Source organism: Lygodium microphyllum, chromosome 9, assembly GCF_053477565.2.
Source record: "Lygodium microphyllum isolate KBCC chromosome 9, Lygodium_microphyllum_v1.1.10, whole genome shotgun sequence".
Lineage (NCBI taxonomy): Eukaryota > Viridiplantae > Streptophyta > Polypodiopsida > Schizaeales > Lygodiaceae > Lygodium > Lygodium microphyllum.
This window is the reverse complement of record NC_141143.1, coordinates 50,281,698-50,304,889: the sequence shown is the minus strand read 5'-3', so window position 1 is coordinate 50,304,889 and position 23,192 is coordinate 50,281,698. Positions and strand designations below refer to the sequence as shown.

At 46.0% G+C, this 23,192-nt stretch overlaps 1 protein-coding gene across 2 annotated transcripts in view; it reads right to left on the bottom strand.

Annotated features, from left to right (window-relative positions):
• Positions 1-378: 378 nt before the first annotated feature.
• The window catches only part of LOC148031021 (SWI/SNF complex subunit SWI3D-like), a 53,295-nt gene continuing 30,481 nt past the window's right edge, over positions 379-23,192 (bottom strand). The window contains exons 6-7 of one of the 2 annotated variants that reach the window (XM_087684551.1): positions 1,017-1,186; positions 379-929 (exon numbers count right to left, since the gene is read on the bottom strand). In XM_087684551.1, the coding sequence (XP_087540677.1) occupies positions 558-929; positions 1,017-1,186 (542 nt within the window). In that variant the 3' untranslated portion in view covers positions 379-557. The remainder of the gene's footprint in view (positions 930-1,016; positions 1,187-23,192) is intronic. The other variant, XR_015691837.1, reaches the window with a different exon arrangement.

Sequence of the window (23,192 nt, the reverse complement as noted above, 5' to 3'; positions counted from 1 at the left end):
TTGAAAAATATGAACATGATTTGTTTCCCCAAAATTTGAGAAGGATCTCCCCCAAGCTGAACACTTCCTCAGGTTAAGCGAACCCATCTTTTCTCAAACTCTGCTATTTCATAGACACCAGTAGTGCAATAACACCATTAAAACTTCTACATCGTTGTTAAACTTCTACATTAGACTCTAACAGCGTCTTTGGTTTCGAATTCGATGGTCCTCCCTTTCTATGGTCTATGTTATTTATGAGATTATTATTTGCAGTCAATGAGATGTTTTTACTTGATATGGAACACGCACACACAGACACACACAATCTCTCTCTCTCTCTCTCTCTCTCTCTCTCTCTCTCTCTCTCTCTCTCTCTCAATCACAAGAGACTAGAACACAGTTTAGAATAAAATCGCACTATAAGGGGGCCAATGACAGCTACATTCATAAGTGTATATAGGGGCCCACCCTGTGTGCATAGCCCCAGCTATTCTTTTCCTGGGTCAGCACCGTAGATTTCATTCTAAGGGCTTATGAAGAATTTCATCACTAGGAAACATAGGACAGCATGACCTTCATTTTGGGTATCCATGTGTGAACCTTTGAAGCTCAGCTTGATAGGGAGCTTGCTGTGGGCTTGCCATCAGCAAAGGAGGTTTGCCAGCCACAGTACTTGGCCCTTGTGACTCCTTTGAATGCAGAGATGTAGGACCTCTGCTAAAATCACTTGGCCCAGAAGCAGCAACAGATGTATATACTCCTTGGGCTACATTGGATACCCTTAATCCAGCAGACATTCCCAATGCTGCCTGGTTCCCCCGACTTGCTGCCATCTGTGCACGCTCTGCGTACAGCCTTTGCCTAGATTTTTCCAGCACATTATGCTCTCTCTGAAGGACACTGTCCAGATCTTTGAAGAGTTTCAGCTTGGCCTCTATCTTTTTGCACTGCATTGTTCAAAGTAGGCTCATCATTACCTTCTGAAATTTGGAATAATAGCGATGCAATCTGAAACTTCATTAATTGAGAAAAACCTGACTATCCACCACAGATAGCGCCAGGCGCAAGATGTCACTCTCTTCCTGTTCTGCAAGGAACATAGCTTTTACAGCAGCAGCAGCCAATGCTGTTGTAGCAGCGTTTTGTACCTTCTCAAGAGAGGAGAGACCTGAATCTGCGGCCACAACTTCTGGAGATTGTTTCCCTGAAACATGCGAGGCACTGATTAGCATAATACACCTATGGAAAAGAGTACTGCATTACAACTTTCTGCTTTGCTCTGGTTTCAGACAATAGCGATCCCATTCCTGTGAATCTCCTTAATGGGCAAGAAACAATCACTCTGAAAGTATAAGCTCAAGGCATTAGAAATTGTGATCTCCTTCTCAACAACTGATCAACCTTAAGGCTGAACTAACACAGAGTGCCACCACTTGATTTTGTAGAGACAAGTCCTATTACAGTCTGAAGATTTTGCAATACCTGATAGTCAATCCTGACGTTGAGTCCCTACTATATCAATCAATGCTGTCACTTGCACAGAGGATGCACAGAAACAAAAAGTTTTTTGTTATATAAAGAAACCCAGATTCTGGATCCCATAATCAACTTGTTGCCAATGTTCCTGCAAAACTGGTGTGGTTCCAACCCCATTTTACCACAAAGATGGCCAGAAAAGGCTTATCAGATCAGGAAATCTGAGCGCAGGCTGAAAGGAAAGTAGATCAAGCAAAGCTCATTCTGTCACCTTGATCACTGTTAGATCATAAGATTCAGAGTCCTTGACAAACAACACAGCCTAAAGAGCGTTCTCAATTCAATGCACACCCTTAGATTTGGACACATATTCCACGGTAACATGTTGGATCCATAGCAATGGTCCTGGCTAAGATAAGGTGCCCCAATGTGCCAGTGGACAGCATCACGAACTTCCCATTTTGCAATTGGCATACATCTCATCTAAGGCCAGAAGTAGAAGGCATTTGATCCACAACCATCATGAGTCATTATCACCCTAGACTTGCTATACATTAAGATGTCAGGAAACAGGATAATGACCCACCCTGGCAATGGCTAAAAGATTCAAGCAACACCATGGAGAAAGTGGATAGTTTTTTGAGGCAGCTCCAAGAGCTCCAACAGTCAAAAGATATCTGAAATCCTCCTTGAAAACATCTGCTCTCACAATTCAAATTTGCTTGAATTATCACTTTTGCCTAATCATCAGGTTTTTGCTGATTAGAAACCTCCCAATGTTGGACATCCTAAGTCTTCAACACGGACAGCACTCCTTGATCCTTAAACTTAATGAGAGACATCAACATGCAAGGCTCACGTACCCCTTTATGCCACATCCATATCTACTGCCACAGAAACATGCCAGTAACCTGCAGTGTAGGTCACCTATTCCAAGAAGCCAAGTAACGCTCCAATCCAGCTTTCATGCCTGCTATGCAGTCCAGTAATATCAACCATTGGCAATGAGTGTATACAAACAGACTCACAAATTTTTGCTAAGCACACCAATCTCCATAGCAACACCACTAAACTACATTGACAGCATTGGCTAGCAAGATTCAAACATCTGCTAGTATTGTCTGTCAAAAAACCCTCACTAGCAAGAGTGAGCACACATTAGCTCCAGGCCTCCAAGTCCCCAAAGCTGCTGTGCAGGAAACAATCAGGGATATATCATTTGCAACATCTGTTACCCTGCTCTTATTTAGTCTCAGTCTGTCATCTCCTGGTTGTGAGCTCCTGTCAGAGTCTGACAGGAGACAGAGGAGCTCTGTCAGTGTGTTTTCAGGCTGCCTTAGTCTGTATGCAGCCCTGGGCATTTTACAGCCCAGATCTGGGCTGTTTTTGGGGTGACTGCCCATTATTTTGGGCAGTCAGACCAGTTCTGGTCCGACTAGTTCTGGTCAGTCGGACCAGAACTGGCCAGTCGGACCAGATCTGGCCAGTCGGACCAGATCAGTTCTGGTCAGTCGGACCAGATCTGGCCAGTCGGACCAGATCTGGCCAGGTCGGCCAGTTTAGCTGGTCGGCCAGTTTGCTGGCTGGGGGCTATTTATAGCTGCCCCCCCCAGTCAGTCCAGCATTCATCTCATTCATGCTCTGCAGGTTCAGCACTCCTCCCTCCGTCTCCGTCTCCGGCATTGGTGCTGCCTCTGCTTCCAGTCTGTCCTGGTTCCCTCACTGACGCTCCGGGCTGCGTGCAGGGACTGTTCTGTCCATTCCAGTGTATTCAGCATTCATCTCAGTCAGTGCAGATTTTCTTCCTTCATTCTCTGCTTCCTCTCTCCTCTCCTCTGTGTTCGTGTTCTTCTTTCGCTGCGCACTCTCACATGGTATCATCGCCTGATTGAGAGCACGGAGGACGAGAGAAATACCTTGCTGCTGCTGTCCACAGTCCCACAACAGCCAGACGATTCCTTCAGGAGGCTGCCAACAGGTCTATTCCAGCCAGGCGACTGCATCAGAAGGCTGTACACCCTGCGTTTGCTGTACACAGGGGCTGCCACGTCATCCAGTGACGCAGCAACCCTGCGTTTGCTGCCAGGCGACCTCCTCTGCTGCAGGGCGACCCTCCTACAGCTTGCGTTTTGCTGTTTTGCAGGTCGCTTCTACCCTGGCTGCTCCTATCCTGCAGGCGACCTCTATCTGGGCAAGTTCCCGGTGCTGGTGGTCTCGTTTCTGGTGTTCGCCATCAGATCTATTTGCGTTTTGCAGATCTAGGTGGCTGTAGGCACTTTCTGCCTGCATCTTGGTGGTTGGTGACCACACTGTTGGTCCTATTTCATCAGCGGCACAACTTTCTTTGGTATTTTGCAGATTGGAAGATGTCTTACCAGTTTTCAGGCTTTGAAGACTCAGAGGATGAGCTTCTTTCTCATCATTCCTCTGAGCGGAGGCGGGACTATCGTGAAGTTCGACAACGGGATGACCCTCCTCGCACTCGTCCTTCTTCAGTCCATGCATCTCAGAGGGTTCCATCTACTGCGAAGGTTTCTTCAGTGAAGACTGCATCAACTGTGCGGATGCCTTCCTTGATTCCCTCTATCCAAGTGCCGATTCTCCCTTCCTTTCCGAAGGAAGACAAGTTGGATGGTTCCAACTATTCCCTATGGTCATGCAAGGTGGCTTGCATCCTTGATACCTTTGATCTGTGGGATCTTGTTTCTTCGCCCATCGACCGACCCCCCGTGGATTCGTCCGATGGCACCTCTATGGACCGTGCAGCCTTATGGGATAGGCTCAACTCTCGAGCCCGTTCCTTTCTTTTTATGAGTCTCCATGATTCTGTTCTTGTACATGTTCACAGGTTAAAGACCGCGGCGGAAGTATGGACAAAGCTTGCATCTTTGTATCAGCACAAGACATTTGCCCACAAGATTTCCCTGGAGAAGAAGTTGCGGATGCTCAGTCTTGATGGTTCTTCTTCCATGAAGGAGCACATCACGAAGATGGAGGATATGCGAGGCGAGCTCGCCTCTCTTGGTCGTCTGATATCGTCTGAGGATATGGCGATGATTCTGTTCACTCAGCTGCCATCACCCCGCTATGATGTCTTCTACGCCAACCTCATCACTACGAGAACCCATGAGACTCTCCTATGGAAGGAGCTTTCCCCGCTTGTCTTGGAGCATGACGAGCGACTCAAAGAGGTGGGAGCCAGTGGCTCCACCAAGGCATTTACGGCTGCCACAGGTGGTGGCAAGAAGAAGAAACAAAAGAAGGAGAAGTCCAAGGACAAGAAGGAGGAAGATAAGAAGGATGCGAAGGAGAAGAAGCCCAAGTGTCCCCATTGTGGGAAGGGCACTCATCCCGAGGAGAAGTGTTGGCAGAAGTATCCCCATTTGAAGCCTAAGGAGAAGGACTCAAAGGCGGCCCCAGCCACAACAGAATCTGCGTTTGTGCATCTCTTTGTTGAGGAAGACACTGCCCTAGCTTCTACCACACAGGAGAAGCCTTGGCTCGTCGACAGTGGAGCATCTTCACATATGACCTTCCGTCAGGATTGGCTTCAGGATCTTCGTTCCAGAGGGGGTACAGTCACCATTGGTGACAATTCTACAGTTCCTGTTCATGGAGTGGGGACTTTACCTATGTTTTCAGACCGGCGGTCTTCCTCCGCCAAAGTTCTCTATGTGCCTGATTTGGGTTTTAACCTATTATCTGTGCATGGTCTTACTCAGTTAGGTACCCGAGTCATTTTTACTCAGGATGCAGTCACAGTGGAGGATGCTTCTACAGGTGATGCTCTTTGGACAGGTACACAGGAGGGTGGGCTTTATACGCTCACAGCCTTGGCTGCGCGGACTTCCCATGAGCTTGGGCTGCTCTGGCATGCTCGGTATGGTCATTTGAACCTTGATTCTCTTCGCCGAGCTTCTAGGAGGAAGATGGTGGAGGGACTTCCTGATTTCCCTCCTCTTCACACTTTGTGCCCTAGCTGCTTGAGGGGCAAGCAGCACAGGCAGCCTCACCCGCAGGTTGCTTCTAGGAGGGCTACTTCACCGCTTGAGTTGGTTCATACCGACCTTTGCGGACCTATGGGCACGGCCTCCCTTGGGAAGGCCAAGTATTTGATGCTGATTGTGGACGACTTTAGTCGTTATGTGTGGCCTTATTTCTTGGAGTACAAGAGCGAGGCGTACTCCCGTTTCTGTGAGTGGCAGGTGTTTGTGGAGACCCAAACAACTTCCAAAGTCCGTGGTGTTCGAGCTGATCACGGTGGAGAGTTCACTTCTCACCTTTTCTCTCAGTTTTGCAGGGATCATGGTATTCGGGTGGAGTATTCCCATCCGAACACACCATCAGAGAATGGTGTGGTGGAGCGTGCGAATCGGACCATGATTGAGATGGCCCGATCTATGCTGGAGCATAGGAGTCTTCCTCATTTCCTTTGGGGTGAGGCGGTGGCTACAGTGGTGCATATACGCAACCGCTCTCCGACTTCGGCGTTACAGGACATGACTCCATATGAGGCTTTCTTTGGAAAGAAGCCTTCCGTGTCCCATTTTCGCATCTTTGGGTCCGATGCTTTTGTCCATGTGGACAAGAAGAAGAGGAAGACGAAGTTCGACTCTAAGTCGAGAAAGCTTATCTTCGTTGGTTATAGTACGACCACGAAGGGATATCGGCTCTACGACCCGACGACGCGGCAGGTTGAGGTGAGCAGGGATGTGATCTTTGATGAGGCTTCAGCCTCTGAGGATCCTATTGATGGTTCTATTTCCGATGTTTCTTCATCATCGACGGACCTTCCCCCACCTTCTCTCCCTTCACTTCCTTCCAGGATCACCCTTAGCACCCCCCCTATTCCTCCTCCTCCTTCGGCTTTCCTTTCTCCTTTGGTGGATGTGCCTTCGTCTACTACGAGCTCTTCTACCGCCTCTTCGGGATCTTCACGGGATATACAGCCTTCTTCAGATGCGGAGGATTTACCTTCACTCGGTGAGGGGGAGTCCCTCTCCGATTTGGGTGCTTTACAGGTTCCGGAGACCCCCCGGTCTCCCTCACAGAAGGAGTCTCTCAGGATTCCTTTATGGTATCGCCGGCTCATGCAGGATTCAGGTGTTACTCACTTTCCTGCTTCTTCTACAGGTCCTCGTCGATCAGCCCGTTTACAGGCCCAGCGGGACAGTTCACTATGTGTGAACTATGCTCTTATGTCACAGATTCTTCAGGATTCCGAGCCTTCCACTGTCGAGGAGGCTCTTGCACAGGATATTTGGAGACAGGCTATGCAGGCCGAGCTCGACTCCATCGAGCGAAACCATACGTGGGAGCTTGTTCCGCATCCCGCGAAACGGAAGGTGATTGGTGTGAAATGGGTCTTTAAGACCAAATATCTTGCAGATGGCTCCTTGGACAAGCATAAAGCTAGGCTTGTTGCCAAGGGTTTTGCCCAGCGTGCAGGGTTGGATTACTTTGAGACTTTTGCTCCTACAGCTAGGATGTCCACCATTCGAGTGCTTTTGACTCTTGCTGCTCATCACCGTTGGCCTGTCTATCAGATGGACGTCAAGTCTGCTTTTCTGAATGGCGTTCTTGAGGAGGAGATTTATGTTTCACAGCCTCCTGGTTTTCTTGTACAGGGGAAGGAGGATTATGTCTACAGGCTGCGGAAGGCTCTTTATGGCCTAAAGCAGGCTCCTCGTGCTTGGTACCAGCGGATTGACCGCTTCTTTCTACAGAGTGGCTTTGCGCGCTCCGCTTATGATCCCAACCTCTACTTACGGGTTGTGGATTCTCTTTCGGTGTTCCTCATCTTGTATGTGGATGATCTTATTATTACAGGGAGCGACACTCAACAGGTGGAGCATACACGGTCCATTCTACAACAGGAGTTTGACATGACGGATCTAGGGATCCTTCACTTCTTTCTAGGTCTGGAGATCTATCAGATGGCACAGGGCATTTTTATCTCGCAGCACAGGTACATCTCCGAGCTTCTTTCGGAGTTTGATATGGCTGAGTGTCGGCCTATCTCATGCCCTATGGACCCTGAGTCCAAGCTTTTGACAGCTAGCGTTCCTCTTACCGATCCCACCCGTTACAGGTGCCTTGTCGGCTCTATCTGGCTGCTTCACACTCGGCCGGATATCTCCTTTGTGGTGGCTTTATTGTCTTCCTTTATGCAGACTCCTACCCAGGATCACTGGCAGGCGGCCTTGCGGGTTCTTCGCTATTTGCAGGGGACTCGATCCTTTGGGATCATGTATGGCGATGGGATTACCCTTTCTGGATGGAGTGATTCTGATTGGGCAGGTGATGTGGATTCGCGACGATCCACTACAGGTTATGCTTTCACCCTTGGATCTGGTGCTGTCTCTTGGAGCAGCAAGAAGCAGCCTACTGTGGCACTTTCTTCTACAGAGGCTGAGTATCGGGCCCTATGTTCGACCGCTATGGAGGCAGTTTGGCTCCGTCGCTTACTCGCGGAGATTGGCTTTTCCCAGACCGGACCTACGGAGCTGCGCGTGGATAACCAGAGTGCTCTTACTCTGGCCAAGAACCCTATGTTTCATGCTCGTACGAAGCACATTGAGGTTCAGTATCACTATGTTCGAGAGCGGATCGTGGATTCGGAGCTGGTGGTGGTCTATTGTCCTACGGCGGCCAATGCAGCTGATCTCTTTACGAAGCCTTTGCCTCAGGCTTCTTTGCTTCCTCACATGCGGTTCTTGGGTCTTCAAACTCTCCCAGGAGTTGAGAGGGGGTGTTAGCCTGCTCTTATTTAGTCTCAGTCTGTCATCTCCTGGTTGTGAGCTCCTGTCAGAGTCTGACAGGAGACAGAGGAGCTCTGTCAGTGTGTTTTCAGGCTGCCTTAGTCTGTATGCAGCCCTGGGCATTTTACAGCCCAGATCTGGGCTGTTTTTGGGGTGACTGCCCATTATTTTGGGCAGTCGGACCAGTTCTGGTCAGTCGGACCAGAACTGGCCAGTCGGACCAGATCTGACCAGTCGGACCAGATCTGGCCAGGTCGGCCAGTTTAGCTGGTCGGCCAGTTTGCTGGCTGGGGGCTATTTATAGCTGCCCCCCCCAGTCAGTCCAGCATTCATCTCATTCATGCTCTGCAGGTTCAGCACTCCTCCCTCCGTCTCCGTCTCCGGCATTGGTGCTGCCTCTGCTTCCAATCTGTCCTGGTTCCCTCACTGACGCTCCGGGCTGCGTGCAGGGACTGTTCTGTCCATTCCAGTGTATTCAGCATTCATCTCAGTCAGTGCAGATTTTTTCTTCCTTCATTCTCTGCTTCCTCTCTCCTCTCCTCTGTGTTCGTGTTCTTCTTTCGCTGCGCACTCTCACAACATCCACATACCCTGATATCTCAGCAAAAAGTCAGAAAACCCCTTTCAAAAAGTGAAACTTTTCCTAAAAGCTATGCCAAAGAATGCACATGCAGATATAAATGCAGTGTAGTGACTTCAAAAGTCAACAACTAGGAAGGTTGTCCTAAACACCTGCAAATGAACCAAAATGGAGATCCAAAGGTATAATGCATATCCATATCTGGCCCAAGTTTCCTTCCAATAACTTCAATTAAGTCTCTATAGATGCCTTTTCCCTCTTCAACTCTTGTGTGAGCAATGCCTGAGCTAGGGCCCAAGGGACCTTCCCACTAACATCCTATGTGGCTAGGAATGGCACATCAAATGAACCGAGTGACCTCTCTAGGTGCATCTATAATGCATTGCTTTGAAAACCCACTTGGATATTTACACTTTAGAATGAGCCCCTGGGTGCACTAGAAGATCATAATTGAATCCTTTTTCGTGGTTGGATCACACGCACATCCAAATGCACTTCTTTTTTATGTCCCTATTTGGGTAGTCTCAGCTTGACTAGCTTGGGCTCCATCAATTTCATCCCCTTAGTTTCATCCCCACTATAGGGAGAGGGTTCTTCCTCATGTAGCCTAAGCTCCACTTACTTTCAACACCAAAGATCAAGGCTTTCCTTTACATCCATTGGTACATTTCCACTAGGCGCTATATTCTTGCATCTTAAATTATCAAAATGTTACTAAACAAGGGGCAATTCTAAAGAGTTTCTATGTCCCACATGCAAAAACCTAATTTGGGACTCGGGAGGACCCTTCCACATCTATAAATAGATAAACTGCCTACCATTCAGCTCCATCTTTGTCTTGCAAAATTCAGCCATCAGCCATTTTCCACTAGTTGTCTAGCCCCCAACAATTGCTGCTACGTGATCTACAATGTCTCCTAGTCTTCCACTATCAACAATGATGAGTTGTCATCATCTTCAGAAAGTCGTTTTTGTGTTTTCAGCACTCCTCTTCATCAACCTCTACTTCCACTGGTGGTTACTAAACTCAGGATCTGTTCCCGACAAAGGACACACATTGACACCTCCCTCAACCCACTCCCGTAAGATGTTGGGGGTAAAGGCGTCTCCGCCTAGCCGCCCGTGTATTACTACACTGACAGTCACCGCCACTGCACACTGCAGGTGGCGGTTGCCCGTCACCGTCACTTTATTCTTTATTCTTTTAATGACAGTTTGAATAAAGGAAGGCCCAGTCACACATTGTGACTGTTGGAGTTCCCATTTCTTGTCTCTCTCTTTCTTGCTCTTGCTCTCCCGCCATAGCTCTCGCGTGCAAGCTTCGATCCTTCTCACCTTTCAACTGGTATCAGAGCTTGGCTTCCCGACTCTTGAGCTTGGCTCGTGGCATTCTCAGCTTCCCATCAACTTCCCACTCGCATCGGGTCTCCTTCCTGATAGCCATATTCGACTCCTTCGAGCTCCCGTCACTCCCCGGCTTTCCGAGCACCTTCCTAGCCCCTTTGGGCATCCTCAAGGCATTCACATAGAGGTATTACTTCACTCTTTACAGGGTTTACCTCAGTTTTCAGGTCTCTTGAAACAGGGGCAGCCATAGCCCAAAACCCTTGAAGCTTCTTTGCTTCATATCTTGGCATACTTGTGGCTACTTGAGGCTTCTTGTGTGCCTTCCACAGGCCCTCCTTGAGCTCTCTTTGTGATCAACATGAAGCCCTTTTAATGTCAACAAATTTGTGCCATTTTTGGCCTGTTTTGGACTGCACACACACTCCAACAATCTACCACTTTTTGCGCAGACATTGGCACTTGGAAAGGCTCCATTTCGGGCATATGAACATGCTTTGATGCATGGTTTGGATGGTTGATGTGTTGACATAGCATTTGGACTGATTTAACACTATTTTGGGACTGTCATAACCGTCCACAGGCAGTTTATGACAGTGTTACACTGACATTTGATGCTGCAGCTTATTTGGCATTGTCATTTGATGCCCGGTTGGTCCCATTTGATTCCCGGATGTTAGGGGAATGTATGCCTATTGTTCGGCAACCATTTGGAGCTGATTTTGGTGCTGAAATTCTCAGTTTTGAACAGTAAATCACTGCTGTACATAGTTGGGCTGAAGTCATTTTACTCATGTATGCTTATGCCTATGCTTTTCGGGCTATGTTTCGGGCATATATGGTGATGTATTGACACTTGGGGCTCGACATAGAGCTTGGTTTTGATTCGGGATCGTTGGTTGAGCTTGAGCTCGCTTTGCAAAGCATTTGGATGCTCTATCTTGGATGTACTTATGGCATGTATGTTGCTTATGTCTGACCGGTCTTGACATGCTTAGCCTATGCCATTACTACATACTAGTTACATTGTTTGGAGCCTATTGCTATTGGAGCTCGGTCTTGGCTTGACCTTGGATTCCCGGAGCTTACTTGAGCTATTTATTGGCTCGCCAGAGTTGTATCTTGGGATGTACTTGATGTCTTACATGCTTATGGATGCTACATACGGATGCTCTACCGCCTACATGTCCGGGATGTACCATTGATGCTTGATCTTGGACACTTGTCCCTCGTGCTTATACATGCTTTGTTCGAGCTTTGTTGCTTGATATTTACGGCTTTTGTGCCAATGGGAGCATCTTTGGATGCTTGACAGCCATTGAGCAGGCGGTCTATGCTCTTTGAGCTTTTGAGACTATTTGGGATCTTTTACCCATAGAGACAAGGAACGCCCGTTCCGGCACAAAGGAACAGATTAACGCGTTCCGGGAGGTACGAGCCCAAGAAACGCTGGCGAAACATTTCCTCCCGTTCCCTGGCCCGTTCCCTGGCCCGTTCCTTGTTTGGAACAGCCGTTCCAACAACATAATTTTTAAATTTAAAAAGAAAAAAAACGTGTTGCCCGCTACTCCCGTGCCTGCTCCCGTCCACCTGTAGGCTATCGCGACTCGCCTGCATCTCCCGCTTGTCGCCCGCAAGCTTCTCCCGCCTGTCGCAACTTGCCTGCTTCTCCCGCTTGTCGCCCACCTTCTCCCGCCTGTCGCTCGCTACTCCGCCTGCTCCGCTTCACTCACCTGCTCTGCCTGCCACACCTACCTCGCCAAGGCCGTGCCTACTTCTGCCCACCTGCCTCTCTCGCCTACGTTGCGTGCGGCCCACCTCTATTGCTTGCTTGGCCTGGCTCGCGCCCGCGATTAGGTGAGGTCCAAGGAATCTTGATTCTCGATGCTCATGTTGAAATTTTGACCGAAATTTTTGCAATTTCATTGGACTTTCAACTTTGGTTGAAATTTCTGCAATTTCATTGAACTTTGACACATGGATGTTGAAATGTTGGCTGCAAATTTCCGTAATTTCATTGAAATTTACTGATTATTTGTCACTTCTATATAGATGGCAGCATTGACATCTATGGGATCTTCATCATCCTCAGCAAGTACTTCGTCAACAACCGGACGAAGTCGAAGCACTACTTGGTCATGGTGGGATGAGGTAGATGCAGGGGTGCCATTGAGAGGTGGAGGGGCTCACCCTTGGAAATGCAAACTTTGCTCTTATACTCGCACTAGGGGGCCTGATAAAGTGAGAGTCCATCTTCTACATGAGGAGGGGAAAGAGGTGCGTTTTTGCACCAATGTATCAATTGAGAAAAGGCAGGAGTTACTTGACCGCATAGCCACTTCTATGGAGAATTCACATGCCAGGAGGACGCCAAATATAGCAGTGGATCCAACAACATGGACTCCAAGGCCAGCAGGGCATGGTGCTTCATGCAGAAGACCACCAGGATTAGTGGCTACGCAGCCTTCTCGTGGGCCATCAATGGCAACATGTCGTAGTGTTAAATAGAGTTCATTGCACACTTCATGGGAACCAAAGAAAAAAGAGGAAACAGATGCAACAGTGGCACGTTTTTTTTACCATGACCATATTACATTCAAATCAGCCACGTCACCTTATTTTTTAAATATGGTGACAAAGATTGGAGAGCATGGACCCACATATAAGCCCCCTTCATCAGAAACTACCAGGACTACATTGCTTCAAAAGGAGAAAGTAGCCATAGAGATTGCAACAGCAAATATTCACAATCAATGGGCAAGAAATGGAGTGACATTGATAGCAGATGGATGGAGTGACACACGCCATAGGTCCATACATGGTGTTGTTGCATATTCTCGTGGAGATGTATACTTCATTGGTAGTCATGATGCTTCAGAGACTGAAAAGAGTGCAGATGTATTGGCATCCGAGTGGTGCGAGGCAGTGCAGGCTGTTGGGGCAGAAAATGTAGTGCAGTTTGTGGCAGATGGTGAACCTACAAACAGGGCAGCAGGAAACATTTTAATGGCAATGTATCCACATATCACCTTTAGTCCATGCATGGTGCATTGCTTGAATAACTTGTTGAAGGATATTGGGGACTTGCCATGGATTGCATCTCTTGTTGTGAAAGGCAACAAGATTATCACATTTATATGTAATCATCAGTACTTGCATGCTGAGTTTCGCAAGAGAAGTGACAAAGAACTTCTTAAATACTCGGATACACGATTTGCATATAACTTTCTTATGCTTGGTCGATTGCACTATTGCAAAGGTGCAATTAGGGAGCTATTTGCTAGTGATGAGTATCAAAATTGGACTGGGGCTGCCACTGCTACTGCTGTGTTATGTAATGCATATGTTTCTAATAGAGATTTTTGGGATGAGGTCAATCGTACCAACCAAATGGTTGATCCTATTATACACAAATACAGATAGGTATGAGCAGATCAAGGAGTTATGCATCAGCAGATGAAATGAGTATGACTCTTCTATGCATGCTGCAGCATATGTGCTTGATCCTAAGTTTCAAGAAAAGATGCAAGAAAGAGACCTTGAGGTGGTCAAGGCTTGGAACACATTGCTTGCAAGGCTTTATCCTAGCCGTGAAATGCAACGCAAAATTAAAAATCAGCTCTCTATATATCGGCAAACATTAGGGATGTTTGGTACAGAGCATGCACTAGAGGACAGGACAAATATTGGGGCTGCTTTATGGTGGGAGGACTACGGGGCAGAAGCTCCAGAGTTGCAGAGTTTGGCTATTCGTATTCTTAGCCAAACAATTAGCTCTTCTTGTTTAGAGCAACTATGGAGCTCATTCAATCACATTCACTCAAAGAAGAGAAATCGTCTTGGTACAATGAAGACGAATGACCTAGTTTATGTGAGCTCCAATCTTCGCTTGCTAGCTCGTACATCAGTTGCAAAGGCTGATTCTTTTATATGTTGGGAAAAAAATGACGATGATGATGATGGTGATGGTGATGGTTAGCAGGATGAGCATTCAGGCACAGTGGAGCTATCTTCCATGAATCAGAGCACTTAGTAGCTAGCCTTTTGGAACTTTAGAGTATTGACTTGGAAATTGGAGCTCTTGTAACTTGGATCTTTACTAATTAGGCTTTAAAGTTTAGTGCATATTTTGTGTTTTTGCAGTGCACACTTGTTGCCAGTTGGACTTATGCAATATTATTGATTACAATGTTGAATTATGAATGCGACAATCCATTGATAGTTACAATGTTTTGAATCTTTATTATTGTTGAAACTTGATTATTATGTCTCTAGAGTCTAATTTCATGAATTATGGTTGATATAATCTCTCTCTCTCTCTCTCTCTCTCTCTCTCTCTCTCTCTCTCTCTCTCTCTCTCTCTCTCTCTCTCTCTCTCTCTCTCTCTCTCTCTCTCTATATATATATATATATATATATATATATATATATATACACCGTTCCCGTTCCCTCACTTTGGGCGTTCCCCCCGTTCCAGGGGGTCCCGTTCCCGTTCCCCGTTCCTGGTAACTATGCTTTTATCCTTCAAGATGATGCATGGTTCATATGTATTGGTTCCTCTGATGCTTATAAGCTGACTCTTTGCTTTGGGTCCCTCTCTTTGTGAGCTGACACCTACTTATGTCAAGTCTTGGTAGTCGCAGAAACACTTTGTCCCGTTGACTAGGGGGTGTGCCTACTCACTCGCAGATGTTTGTATGACATATTTGGGTGTTGGATTCATGCTTATCGACTGTTATATGCCTATGTTATGCCCGCATGATGCCAGCTTTGGTCTTGGCAGTATCTGATTGACCTAGGATCCGATTTTGGCACTGTTAGCTCTCATTTACTGAAATCTGTAATTTATTACATCAAGCATATATGTATGGACTGACATGGATTTTTCATGCTGAAATATTCTGAAATGATATACTTTCACTAGTACTTGGTGGGCAGCAGCTTTGGTTACACTTTTCTTGCCATTTTCTCTCGACTTTGGTGATTTTTTGGTCATTTTCTGCAGTAAACAGCAAGCAGTTTTGAAATGTCTACAGTCTTCTAGCTTGCATTATGGCGAGTTCATCCACCGAACATGCTATTTTCAACATCACTAAGCTTGATGTAATAAATTACTGAAATCTGTAATTTATTACATCAAGCATATATGTATGGACTGACATGGATTTTTCATACTGAAATATTCTGAACTGATATACTTTCACTTGTACTTGGTGGGCAGCAGCTTTGGTTACACTTTTCTCGCCATTTTCTCTCGACTTTGGTGATTTTTTGGTCATTTTCTGCAGTAAACAGCAAGCGGTTTTGAAATGTCTACAGTCTTCTAGCCTGCATTATGGCGAGTTCGTCCACCGAACATGCTATTTTCAACATCACTAAGCTTGATGGTACAAATTACTCTTATTGGAAGAGCCAGATTTGGCAGGTGTTCATGCAGAAATCGCAGAACAAACCTGCGAGGTTGAGTGAGCATCCGCCTGCAACTATGCCAGATGAGAAATAGCTTGAGCTTGATGAGTTATGCAAGTCCACTATTGTATTATGTCTCACAGAACAGGTTTATTACAATGTCTTTGAGGAAGAACAGAGTGCATGGCAGTTGTGAGATAAAATCAAGAATCTCCATGACAAGAAAAGTCCAACGAGTCAGATGTATTGGCTGAAGCAGCTTATGGATCTGCGCATGAAGGAGAATGTGACTGTCTGCTCACTTGAGCCAGTTCCATGCTATACTCAAGAACTTGACTTCACAGGACATCACTTTTGCAAAGGATGTCACTCCTCTTTTCTTGCTTGGTACTCTTAATGAGTCATGGAATGTATTCCGCACTGCATTATGTGCCTCTACTGCTACCTTGAAATTATCTGATGTTGAGAGTGCTCTTCTGCAAGAAGAGGTTAACCGTAAGAATTTGGATGCCTCTCGTGTGTCGCATGCTATGACAGTTAGAGGCAAGAATGATGGATATGGAAAGCATGACAGTAGTAGTGGCAGTGGCCGTGGACGGGATTCTCAGAAATCTCGGTCCAAGTCTCGTGGGAAGTCACGTAGCAAATCCCGTGGCACGAATGCAGATGTTACTTGTCACCATTGTGAAAAAAATGGGCCATATTAGGCCACAATGCCATGAACTGTGCAATGAAAAACGCAAAGATAAGAGGAAAGACAAAGTGCAGGATAAGTCTTTTGATCACAGCATAGTGCCTGCAAAGTCCAGTGTTAAAATTGAAGAGATCAATGTTATGCAGCCTGAGGATGTTGATGATGATTATATCCTTGCAGCTTCTTCTAGTGCTTCGTAGATGACAGAGATACACTCTATGTATGCACAGTGTTGGCTCTTGGACTCAGGTGCGTCCTTTCATGTGATACCTTGCCGAGAGTGGTTTCATTCATACCATATTGTTTCGGGTTCTGTGCGCTTGGGTGATAACAGCTCTCTTGATATTGTGGGCATTGGTGATGTTAGACTGCAGTTTCCTTCTGGCAGCCGTTTTGTTATGCAGGATGTACGTAATGTACCTACTTTGACACACAGTCTCATGTCAGCTAGACAGCTTGATGACGCAGGATATCATGTATCTTTTGGAGACTCTGCATGGAAGATCACTCGTGACAGACTTGTAATTGCGAGAGGTGCCAAGGCTGGCAGCCTCTATCCCTTGATTGTATCAGCCTCTTCCCTTGATCATGTTTTGTCTGAGGGTTCTATCCCACATGTATCTCTTTGACATGCTCATTTGCGCCATATGTCTTTGAAGGGAATGAAAATGCTTTCTGGTTTGCAGTACTTGCCGCCCCTTGATTATACATGTTTTGATTCATGTGAGCATTGTCTTTATGGCATGCAGACTAGGTCCACACATAAGAAGTCTGGTAGGCCACGCATGAGTGAGCCCTTGGCATTGGTACATTCGGATGTCTGTGGGCCCATGCCTTGTCAGTCTATGGGTGGTGCCAAGTATTTTGTTACTTTCATAGATGAATTTTCACGGAAAGTTTGGGCTTATCCCATTAAGCTGAAATCCGATGTCTTGGCTGTGTTTTAGAGATGGCTTGCATTGGTTGAGAACCAGTCTGGGTATAAGCTAAAATGCCTAAGGACAGATAATGGGGGTGAGTATGTCTTATGTGCTTTTGAGCAATTATGTGATGAGAGGGGTATTAAGCGTCAGTTGACCGTCCCCTACACCCCTCCCAGAATGGTTTGGCTGAGCGGATGAATAGAACCATCCAGGAGCGTGTACGTAGTATGCTTAGCCACACATGCATACCACAAAGCTTTTGGGCCGAGGCAATTAGTACACCTGTGCATATCATAAACAGATCACCTTCTAGTGGTTTGGATTTCCAGGTTGCCGAGAAGGTATGGACTGGAAAACCTCCCTCTTATGCGCATCTCCGTGTCTTTGGATGTGAGGCATTTTGCCATGTGCCCAGGGACAAGAGAAGTAAGCTGGATCCTAAGAGTGTCAAATGCATTTTCCTTGGTCATGGAGATGCAGGCGAGATGGGTTACCGTCTTTGGGATCCGCAAGCGCGGAAAGTCATCTGCAGTCATGATGTAGTCTTCCATGAAGACAAGATGCATAGGCAGCCTAAGAGAGTTGTTGAGATCCGCACGGTCATATTTCAGGAGGAGCCAAGAGCTCCCGCACAGCCAGTTGGACAGCCTACAGCTACAGCAGATGCTCATGGTCAGGGTGTTAGATAAGCAGCTGGGCAGGCAACAGAGCCTGCCGTGAGACGGTCTACTAGAGACAGACGTCCACTTGATAGATTTCAGCCCTCGATGCATTATGTCTTGGTTACAGATGTAGGAGAGCCTTTCACTTATGAGGAGGCTATACGCAGGGGTGACAGTCACTCTTGGGAGAAGGCTATGCAGTCTGAGATAGACTCCTTGCATAAGAATGACACTTGGAATTTGATTTCCTTGCCTATAGGCAAGAAGGCTTTGCCATGCAAGTGGGCGTATAAGCTGAAAAGTACCCCTGGATACCCCCAACCGGCATACAAGGCTAGATTAGCAAAGGGTTTTAAGCAGGTGCATGGTGTGCACTTTGATGAGGTCTTTTCTCCTGTGGTTAAAATGACCACCCTGCGCTTAGTCTTGGCTTTGGTTGCTCAGCTTGACTTGGATTTATACCAGATGGATGTCAAGACCGCTTTCTTACATGGGGACTTGCATGATGAGATTTATACGGAGCAGCCTCAGGGCTTTGCAGAACCTGGCAAGGAGCACCTAGTGTGCAAATTAAAGAAAAGTCTTTATGGCTTGAAACAAGCACCTAGGGAGTGGTATCATAAGTTTGATGCCTTTATGCAGTCACAGGGCTACAGTAGGAGTGATATGGATCCGTATCTTTACACGAAGAAAGCCCGTGATGGTTCTTTATTGATTTTGATCCTCTATGTGAATGGATGATATGCTGATAGCAAGGAAAGCTCATGATGAGCTAGATGCTCTTAAAACTCAGCTCAAGAAGAGCTTTGAGATGAAAGATCTGGGACAGGCCGCTCACATACTTGGTATGCGCATTAGACGTAACAAGCATCAAGGACTCCTCTACTTGTCACAGAGAGAGTACATGCATAAAGTCCTTGAGCGCTTCCGCATGCACAACGTAAAGCCTATTGGCTGTCCATTGCCTTCTTATGTGAAGGTATCACGGGCTGATTGTCCGCAGACAGATGAGCAAAGGGCCGAGATGGCCGAGATTCTCTATGCATCCGCAGTGGGCAGTCTTATGTATGTCATGATAGCCACTCATCCAGATATTGCCTTTGCAATTGGTGTTGTGGCACGCTATATGGCTACACCTAGCAAGAAGCATTGGGATGCCGTGAAGGGTATCATGAGGTACCTGAAGGGCACTGCAGATATATGCATATGCTATGGCAGCCAGGATACAGAAGTCGTGGGGTACACTGACTCTGATTATGCAAGACATGCAAATAGTAGGAAGTCCACTAATGGCTATGTATTCACATATGCTGAAGGTGTTGTTTCTTGGATGTCCAGGGTGCAGAAATGCACGGCCCTTTCTACTACAAAGGCCGAGTATGTTGCAGCCACTGAGACTTGCAAGGAGGCCATTTGGTTGGGTCGTTTGATTGCTGACCTTGGTATTGATGCTATCCCTATACTGCATTCGGATTCTATAAGTGCTATTCAGTTAGCCAAGAATCCGGTCTTCCATGCGAAGACGAAACACATTGAGGTGAGGTATCACTTCATGCATGGGGTCGTTGAGGACAAGTCTGTTGATCTTGTTAAGATCTCGACTGACCAAAATCCTACAGATCTGCTCACGAAAAGCCTCTCTACAGAGCGCTTTGCCTTCCTCAGGAGGTTGATGGGCATGGGATGAGATGACGTCTTTCCTCATCCTGTTATACATGTGTACATGTTGTACTGTCTTTTTTCTTTTTCTTTTCACTCCTCACTAGGACAGATTCACCTTTAAGTGGGAGGTTGTTGGGGGTAAAGGCGCCTCCGTCTAGCCGCCCGTGTATTACTACACTGACAGTCACCGCCACTGCACACTACAGGTGGCAGGCACCCGTCACTATCACTTTATTCTTTATTCTTTTAGTGACAGTTTGAATAAAGGAAGGCCCGGTCACACATTGTGACCGTTGGAGTTCCCATTTCTTATCTCTCTCTTTCTTGCTCTTGCTCTCCCGCCATAGCTCTCGCGTGCAAGCTTTGATCCTTCTCACCTTTCATAAGAGCCACCAACACTTGGAAGCTCTACCCTTGAGCATATTGTACATTCTTTCCTTCATTTACTGCATTGATTCATTCACTTCAAAGATCTCTTTCTTCTCTATTTGTATTTGTGTTTTTGCGTTTTGCATTTTGCGTTTAGGGTTTGAGTTTTGCATGTCAAAGTCTAAATCTTTGTATTTCACTCGTGGTCATGCTTTATGTGTTTCCTTAGTGCAAACCCTAGCATATCTTCGCATCTTTTGCTAAAGTCCTTTATGTTCCTAATTTATGATTTAATCTTGGTCTATTTATATCTTGATACAACTAGGAATCTGCAAGGTTTTCACAAAGAATGCAATTACCATTGAAGATGCATCCTCAAGTACTAAAGAGGATGGGTAGACTCTATAAGCTCATAGCCCTTGCTACGTAGTCTTTGTCGAAACTTGGGATACTTTGGCATGCCCATTATGGGCACATGAATTTTGATTCCATTCAATAGGCATCGGATAAGAAAATGGAGGGACTTCCATATTTTTTCACCATCTCTACCTTATGCCTGAGTTGTTTGAGGAGCAAACAACATTGGTAATCTCATCCAAAAGCCACCACCAAGAGAGCTTCTACACCCCTTGAGTTGATTCGCACCAACTTGTGTGATCCTGTGCGCATAGTCTTCCTCGCAAAGGCCAATTATCTAATGCTTGTGACTAGTGACTTTCCATGTACGTGTGGCTCTATTTCTTGGAGTATAAATCCCAAGCATATTCCAACTTCTATGACTACAAGACATTTGTTGAAGCTTGAATCTTTCAAAGTTGAAACATCCAAGCCAATCATAGCAACAAATTTTGTACCAAAGTGTTTGACCATTTTTACAAGGAGCATGAAATTCGGATGGAGAGCTCCCATTCAAAAACACCATCTCAAAATGGTGTGGTGGAGCACACTAATGGGACCATGTTGAAGATGGCTCATTCCATGCTGAAGCATCGAGTACTCTCTCACACTCTTTGAGGAGAGGTGGTCCCTACTGCTTTTTATATCTACAATAGGTCTCCAACATTGGCCTTGCAAGACATGACTGCTTACCAAGCTTTCTTTGGAAAGAAAGCTTCAATCTCACACTTTTCCATCTTTGGATGCCATACATGTGTCTATCTAGACATGAAACAAGGGCAAGCTCGACACTAAGTCAAAGAAACTCATTTTCATTGGCTACATTCACGTGACTAAAGAATACACGCTCTACAATAAAGAAATGAAGGATAGAGGTGAGTCAAGATGTGATCTTTGAGGAAGCTACAACCTTCGATCCTCCCACTAATTCTTATTCTACTATCAATGGATCATCTTTGACTTCACCCCCTCCTCCACCATTGTCTTCCCCACTCCTTCTAGGACACCTCTTGGCACCACTTCTTCGTCTCTGACTCTTCCCTATCCTTCTCCTTCTCCTCCTTTGCCTCCTCCACCTTCGCCAACCCCTCCTCCTTTTCGATAATTCCTACTCCATCCCCATCCCCTTAGGTTTCTTCAAAGGGTAATGAGGCTCCAGAGAGGAAGCTTTCTTTTCCTAATGAGGGGAGACCTTTACCCAATGAGTGCGAGTCTCTTACCCACACAGGTGCTTTGCACCTTCCAAAGCTCCCAAGGTCTCCTTCACAACAAGATCCACTCATTGTCATTCCCCCACGGTTTAGACCTCTAATGCACCATTCAAGAGTTTCTCATTTTCCCAAGACACCAACGAGCCTACGATGATCTACCAAGCTACAAGATAAGCAAGAGAGTTCATTGTGTGTAAACTATGCTCTTATGTCAAAACTTAGAGCTACGAGAGCCTACTACCATTAATGAGACTATGGCACAAGATTTGAAGTTCGTTCCTCATCCAAGAAAACAAAAGGTAATGGGTATAAAGTGGGTCTATAAGTCCAAATACTTGATTGATGCCACCTTGGACAAGTATGAAGCTAGGCAAATTGCCAAAGGATTCACACAAAGGGTAGGATTGTATTATTCAAAGACATTTGCACCACCAATCTGTATGTCTACTATTCAGGCCACTATCATTGGTCAATTTAGTAGATGGACATGAAGTCTACCTTCTTGAATGACGTCTTACAAGAGGAGATACCTATTGATCAATCTCTAGGTTCCAGTGTGCCTATGAAGGAGAAGCATGTCCACTGGTTGTGAAAGGCCCTCTATGGCCTAAAGCAAGCTGTTCGAGCTTGGTACCAACGTATCAATCCGTTCTTCCTTCAAAGTGGCTTCCAGTGATCAAACCATAATACCAACCTTTACTATCAAGTTGAGGGTCAAAATTGTGCCTTGACCATCCTTTATGCAAATGATCTAATTATTATAGGGAGTCACTTAGAAGAGGTGGATCCAACGCTAGAGATACTTCCTTGGGAGTTTAACATGACCATTTTAGGCATCCTCCAATTCTTCTTCGGTCTTGAGATCTATCAAATCACACACAGCATTTTCATTTCGCAACATGGGCATATCTCCAAGCTCCTTTTGAAGTTTGTTGTAGATCAATGTAAGCACATCTCATGCCCCATGGACTCATAGTCCAAGTTGACTATTTCAAGAGATCCCCTTCCTAATGCTACTCAACACATAGACCTTGTTGGCTCATTAATCTATCTCATTCATACGAGGCCAGATATCTCTTTCGTTGCAACATTTTGTCTTCTTTCACGAAGATTCCTTTGCAAGCTCACTCAAGATCCACTTTGCACGTGTTGTGCTATCTACAAGGGACCAAATCCTATGAGATCATGTTTGGAGAGCGAGCCACTCTCACTAGGTGGAGCAACTCAAATTGGGATAGAGATGTCAACTCTCAATGCTCCACTACAAGTTTCACTTTCTTCCTTGGATTGGGAGTCATCTAATGGAGCAAGAAGAATCAACTTACCATGGTGTTATCTTCTGTATCGTGCCATCTACTCCACCACTCAATAGGCAATTTGGATCCATTAGATATTGGCAAAGATTGGCTTTCCATAGACAACATCCATAGAGTTGCATGTGGATAACCAAAGTGCCCTGGATTTGCAAAAGTCCCAATGTTTCATGCCCACACAAAACACATCAAGGTTCAGTGCCATTATGTTTAGGACCAAATCATGGATACTGAGCTAGCAGTGGTTTTTTGTCCCACGAACAAGAATGCAGCAGATCTCTTCACAAAGGCTCTGTCTCAAGCTTCCATGCTTCAAGGGACTTTAGATACTACCCAGGATCTAGAAGGGGGTATTAGCATGTATCTATTCATGTTGTCATTGCCTGGTTGCGAGCTCCATCAGAGTCTGA